This window comes from Plectropomus leopardus, chromosome 2 (genome assembly GCF_026936395.1).
Source record: "Plectropomus leopardus strain MGB_pleo_1.0 chromosome 2, ASM2693639v1, whole genome shotgun sequence".
NCBI classification, from domain to species: Eukaryota; Metazoa; Chordata; class Actinopteri; order Perciformes; family Serranidae; genus Plectropomus; species Plectropomus leopardus.
In genome coordinates this window covers 42,877,190-42,883,696 of record NC_142177.1, presented here as the reverse complement: position 1 = coordinate 42,883,696, position 6,507 = coordinate 42,877,190, and the positions used below count along the sequence as shown (strand labels likewise).

Here is a 6,507-nt window from a genome sequence, read left to right as displayed (position 1 = left end):
CACACACACACACTCACTCACTCTGACCTACATTCAGTGTGTCCCTTTAAAGATCGACTCCGCCCTGCAGGTCAGCGCTGGTTTCCATGACGACTCCGCCCTGCAGGTCAGTGCTGGTTTCAACACAGTCCGAAGGTCACCTGTTCAGACGGGTCACATGACCGTCTGTCTGAGCTCCTGCAACCTGATAGGCTGGAGCCAGACAGTTATGTCACTTGATAGGCTGTTACCTAGCAACCAGGTGTACCACAGAGGAGGGAAAGAAGAGACAGACGACAGACGAGACGAGAGGAGCAGAGAAGAAGAAAACAAGTCAAGAGGAGGAGAAATTCTGAGGAGTAAAAAGAGGAGAAACAGGAAGAGGAATCAAAGCTAGAATACCAGGAGGAGGAGGAACAGAAAGAGAAACAGGAGGAGGAGTCAAAGGAGGAATACGAGAAGGAGCAGCAGGAGATGGAGCAGACTGTGATCCGCCTCCATCACTGTCAGAAGGAGATCTTCTGCTTCTCGGTGCCGGAGGAGTGTCCGAGCTGCGGAGAGGAGCTAAGGGGGAGCAGACTGCAGGAGGCGCCGGTCAGCCTCCCCTCCCCCCTCACCAACGGACACAAGACCTCCTGCTGCCTCCTCGTCGCTCCTGCACACGACAACATCAACAGGTACATTCACACTCCAGAAGAGACCTGCAGAGACCAGTGTAACCAGCAGAGACCAGTGAAACCAGCATAAACTAGCAGAGACCAGTGAAACCCGTAGAGACCAGCAGAGACCAGTGTAACCAGCAGAGACCAGTGAAACCAGTAGAGACCAGCAGAGACCAGTAAAACCTGTAGAGACCAGTAGAGACCAGTGAAACCAGTAGAGACCAGCAGAGAACAGCAGAGACCAGTGAAACCAGTAGAGACCAGTAGAGACCTGCAGAGACCAGTGAAACCAGTAGAGACCAGCAGAGACCAGTAGAGACCTGCAGAGACCAGAGAAACCAGTAGAGACCAGCAGAGAACAATGTAACCCGTGTGTGTCCTTCTGTCCTCTTCAGAGACTTTGATGGGACGTCAGATCTTCATACTGGGATTTCCAACACTTCAGGTATGACACAGAAAACGAAAGGAACGTATTCCTGGTTTTTAAGACCATCTCAACAAGTAAAAACCTGGGTGTCATCTTTGACTCTGAGCTTGGTTTTATTCCACATATTAAAAACAACAAAAACGGTATTTTACCAACGTAAAAATATTGCCAGAGTCCACCTGTTTCTCTCCTAAGCAAACTCAGAGACGCTGATGTGTCTGACTACTGCAACACTCTACTCTCTGGTCTTCATAAAAGTCAAGTCAATTTTATTTATAGAGCCCATTATCACAAAACATGGTTCGTCTCAGAGGGCTTTACAGTGTACGACATCCCTCTGCCCTCAGACCCTCACATCACCTGAGGAAAAACTCCCGAAAAAGAACCCCTGTAACGGGGAAAAAAAGAGGAAGAAACCTCAGGAAGAGCGGTAGAGGATGATGAGGGATCCGTCTTCAGGACGGACAGACGAGCAATAGATGTCGTAAACAGAAACAAATGAAATACAATCATGACAAAAAAGGAAAGAGAAAGAGAGAGGGGGAGAGAGGGGAGGAGAGGGGGAGAGAGGAGGAGAGAGGGGAGAGAGGGGGAGAGAGGCACAGCAATAATAGAAACAGATGCATGTCATATTACAATAACGGTAGGTGTGAAATCATTAATTGCACTCTGATGATGTTGAGAGAGATGATAACAGTCTCATGCACATGTTGATAGGGAGGTGTCCAAAGGCAGGATCACAGCATCGGCGCAACCAGGACCAGACCACGATCAGGGCGAGCGGGGGGCACAGTATCAGTACAGCCACAGCACGAGCACAACCAAAGGCAGGATCACAGCATCAGCACAGAGATAATACTCAATTACAACTAATCCAAAATTCAGCAGCACGTGTGCTGATGGGGACCCGAAAGAGAGCACAGCCTGTCGGAGGACCTGAGGGCTGCTTTTAATCAAGCTTTTAACTAATCTGTATTATTTAGTTGTTTATCTACCTATTTATTTAGATTCTTAGGTTGTTATACTGTTGTTGATTTTTCATATTTCATTTTACTCTCAACATATTCACCGTTTAGTCTTAAATAGATATTGTTGATCTATTTTGTTTTTAGTTATTTATTGAACCTCTGGTGTTTCCTCTGAGGGCCCTTCGCACCGGCAGCTGTGATTGGCTCTGGCTGTGGGGATGCCATCCTGGGGGTTGTCCTGTCCTGGTTGGATGGGGGGGTCCTGTCCACAGCTTTGTGGTTCTGGCCCGGACCCCTCCATCTGCCTGGAGCATGGTGAGTTCTGTGACGGTGTCTTGGTGAGCTATGATCGGCTCCTGGTCCGAACGGCCCTCTGTGATGGCGTCTCCTCATTTTAGTCCTCGAGCTCAGCCACGTGTTTTTTATCCGAGGCCATTCGGTTCAGTGCCTTTTATTTCATCTTTCTGTGCTCTCTTGGGCCTGTCCTGGCCCCTCCACGGGTTACGTTTTTAATGTGTGAAGCATTTTGTGCCACATTCTTTGTATGAAAAGTACTCTATAAATAAAGTTGATTGATTGATTGATTGATTGATTGATTGAAAAGAGGGGCATGGTTGCTTAAGGCTCTGACTCCCATCCTACTTTTGGAGACTTTGGGAACCACAAGTAACCCTGTGTTTTCATTGCACAGTGCTCTTGAGGGTTGATAGGGAACTATGAAATGTGAAAGATAAGATGGAATAAGCTAAAACAGGAGAAACATGATCCCTTTTCTTGGTTCCTGTTAGAACATGTGCAGCAGCGTTCTGCACCAGTTGGAGAGACTTCAGAGACTTGTTGGGGAAACTGGATAATAGGGAGTTACAGTAATCCAGCCTAAAAGTGATAAATCTGTGCACTAATTTTTGGCATCTGTTTGAGACAGGATGTCTAATTTTTGCAATGTTACGCAAGTGAAAGAATGCAGTCCTTGAAGTTTATATTATATGGGAAGCAAAAGATAAATCTTGATCAAATAAAACTCAGAGGTTCCTTACAGTTGTGCTAGAGGCCAAGGGTTTCTGAGATTTTTGGGTCAAGAACAATAATTTCAGTTCAGTCAGGACCACTTAGTCAAGAAAAACACTTTTTAGCAGCTTTTAGATTTAGCTTATTGCAGTTATAAGTATTTGGCGGTATGGCTCTGCTATGGGGAACCCCTGCCCTTCCACGTGCTTATGTGGAAAGCATTAAACAGGAACAGCACACGTTTCTGAGGCAGGGAGGGCATCAATGACACAACATCATAGAACAAGTCAGAACGGCACAAAGGAGGAGGCAGGGAGGGGGAGGGCGCAAAAGCGGCATGCAGAGGGAACAGGTAAGAGCAGGCGGGCTAGAGCAGCTTAAATAAGGCCGCCTGAGTGAGTTAAACGAATCAGATGCCTAGAGGTGAATATACTGGCCATCAGCTGATGAGGCTTGCATGATATCAGCTGATATCAACAGTAGCAGCTCTTGACCATGTGGCCTGCCTGAACTAACGCTATGCTCAATTTTTGTCTGAATTTAACATCAGTAAATTGCAGCTCATCCAGGCTTTTATTTCCTTAAGGCATGCTCATAGTCTAGATAACTGATCAGTTTCATCTGGTTTCATACATAGATACAGTTTCATATCATCCGCATAGCAGTGGAAATTTACAGAGTGATTTCTAATTATGTTGCCATGGGGAAGCATATATAAAGTAAAAAGGATTGGTCCAAGCACAGAACCTTGTGGCACTCCGAAGCAGACCTTAGTATGTGCGGAGGATTGTTCATTAATATGAACAAACTGGGAATGATCTGATAAGTATGAATTAAACCAGCTTAGTGCCGTTCCTTTGAGGCCAATTAAGTGTTCCAGTCTGTGCAGTAAGATTTGATGGTCAACGGTGTCAAATGTGGCACTGAGATCTTATGGAATCAATACAGGGACGAGTTTTTTATAAGAGGCAATCAATAAGTCCTTATTCATTTTTACTAGTGCCGTCTCTGTACTATGATGAACTCTAAAACCTGGCTGAAAGTCCTCAAATAAACTATTACCTTGGAGAAAGTCACAAAGTTGAGTTGAGTAGCAACCACTCTCTCAAGGATTTTAGAAAAAAAGGGGAGATTAGATATCAGTCTATAGTTAGCTAAAATCTCAGGATGGAGAGTGGGCTTCTTTAGAAGAGGTTTAACGACAGCTGCTTTAAAAGACTGAGGTACATCGCCCGTTAATAAAGACGCACTGATTGTATCTAATAAAGAGTTGTCTAATAAGGGTAAAACTTCCTGAAGGAGCTTAGTTGGGATGGGGTCTAACGGGCATGTTGATGGCTTAGATGCAGAAATCAAAGTAGAGAGTTGGCGAAGGTCAATGGGAAAAAAATGGTCCAAATAAATTTCAGGCCTTGCTGCCATATCCAGGCTACCTGTGTCTGAGGTCAGGTCAGTTGAGGGCAAAAGGTGAATTTTATCTCTTATAGTTAGAATTTTATCATTAAAGAAACTCATAAAGGTGTGTGTGTGTGTGTGTGTGTGTGTGTGTGTGTGTGTGTGTGTGTAGGAGTTGTGTATAACTACACTTGCGCAGGTGTAAGGAGGGACCACAGTGGGTGGGAGAGCTGCGTTAGCGTCCCTCTGGTCCGACCCGACATGTTCCACCTGCTGGCTCAGTGGGACCAGTACCTGGACCGCTTCTCTGATGGACCCATGTGGGACCCCGCCTGGCACAGGTACACCTCACACCTGATACAGGTACTACTCACACCTGTACAGGTACACATCACACCTGCACAGGTACACCTTACACCTGACACAGGTACACCTCACATCTGTTGGTCTCTCTCCTATCTGTCTCGCTCCTGTCTCTATCCTGTCTATCTCTGTCTCTCAGGTTCCATGAGGAGGACCATAACTGCTTCTCATTTTGTCTTCTGTTCGTTAATGGCGTCCTGGCTGCGGAGGGGCGGAGCTCTCTGACTAGAGAGACATTCACTCACAGCTTTATCCTGCCGAAGACAAGAAGGGTCGCCAAGTTCACCACGCTGTACCACCACATCCAGAGACATCAGTATTACATGGTGGACAGACAGAGGGACAGACAAGATGAAAGACAGGAGGATTGACAGAAGACAGACAGGACAACATACAGAGAACAGACAGAAGACAGACAGGAGGTTGATAAATAAACATCGTCTTAGTGGACTTTTGTCTCACAATATGGTTTTTGGTTTCGGGCGTCCGCATTCCTTCTTGTGCGGTTTTAATGAAATCCAAATGAAGCTGAAACTTTTCTCTCCTGTTTAAACTTTTGCAATAATGACAGTAATAAATCCTGTTTTGTTAAAACTTGTCCTAAAATAATTTTTATGGTCAATGACACAAGTATTCAGATTTTGGAGTAAATGTTTCAAATTCTCAGAGCAGGTCAGGAATGGCCTGATCTGAGCCTTTGTTAGTGGACTACTGTCTTCGTCATGGACTGTCCATAGTGAACTTGATGTTGGAGCCTGAGGCCAAAGTCCAATCATGACTCTGTGGTCGTATCAGCAGACCTGCAGCCATAAGTCTCGGACACTCTGGTGAAGAGAGTAGCAGAGTTGTCACCTGATCACCACCTGGTGGTGAGCTGGATCAGGTGATGGGAGGCTGCTGGACAGATCCAGTAAACCCAAATGTGTAGTGAGGGTGAATTAGGATCGTCTGGTCAAGGCCCTTGTGCACCACGTATTCCACTCGCAGCTTCAGAAGAACTTTTTGTGCATCCTGAGGGACCTTTGGGACATGGAGTCGGAGTGGTCTGTGTTCAAAACCTCCACTGTGGAGGTGGCTGATAAAAATTGTAGTCAGAAGGTTGTGGGTGCCGGTCACAGCGGTAACCTGAGAACCTGCTGGTGAACACCAGCGTTAAAGGAGGCTGTCAGGCTGAAGAAGGAGGCCTTTCGGGCTTCTGACGACTCGGGGGATTCTTCCTCTGCTCCCTCTCTCTTTCTTTCTTCTCTATTCCTGCTCTCTGTCGTTCATATTTGAGTTGTAACTGCTGATCAGCGACTCTAGGATCCTCATTGAGTGCTTATTCTTTTTACTGCTCACCACCTTGGGTCTGTTGAACTGCATTACGCTAATTCTGTTGCCTCTCTGGAGCGTTCCTGCTCCCTTGTCTCCCAGTTTTCCCGGATCCTGGCTGCAACCCTTGCTGTGCCTGATCGTGGTGATATCTGTGCTGATGCTGTGATCCTGCCTTTGGTTGTGCTCGTGCTGTGGCTGCACTGATACTGTGCCCCCCGCTCACCCTGATCGTGGTCTGGTCCTGGTTGCGCCAATGTTGTGATCTTGCCTTTGGACACCTCCCTATCAGCATGTGCATGAGACTGTTATCATCACCCTCAACATCATCATTTGATAATTTCACACCCATTGTTATTGTAATATGACATGCATCTGTTTCTATTATTGCTGT

At 46.3% G+C, this 6,507-nt stretch overlaps 1 protein-coding gene across 2 annotated transcripts; it reads left to right on the top strand.

Moving 5' to 3' along the window:
* The first annotated feature begins 51 nt into the window (after positions 1 to 51).
* Positions 52 to 5,396, top strand: LOC121940594 (MKRN2 opposite strand protein-like). Of its 2 annotated transcripts, none has more exons than XM_088071284.1 (4): positions 52 to 656; positions 1,037 to 1,086; positions 4,612 to 4,780; positions 4,942 to 5,396. In XM_088071284.1, exons 1-4 carry the CDS (start codon positions 454 to 456, stop codon positions 5,171 to 5,173), a joined length of 654 nt encoding a protein of 217 aa, XP_087927410.1. In that variant the 5' UTR covers positions 52 to 453; the 3' UTR covers positions 5,174 to 5,396. The 2 variants fall into 2 exon arrangements, with proteins under 2 accessions (XP_087927410.1, XP_087927411.1); XM_088071285.1 differs by having other exon boundaries at positions 4,612 to 4,802; positions 4,942 to 5,079.
* The last annotated feature ends 1,111 nt before the right edge of the window (positions 5,397 to 6,507 follow it).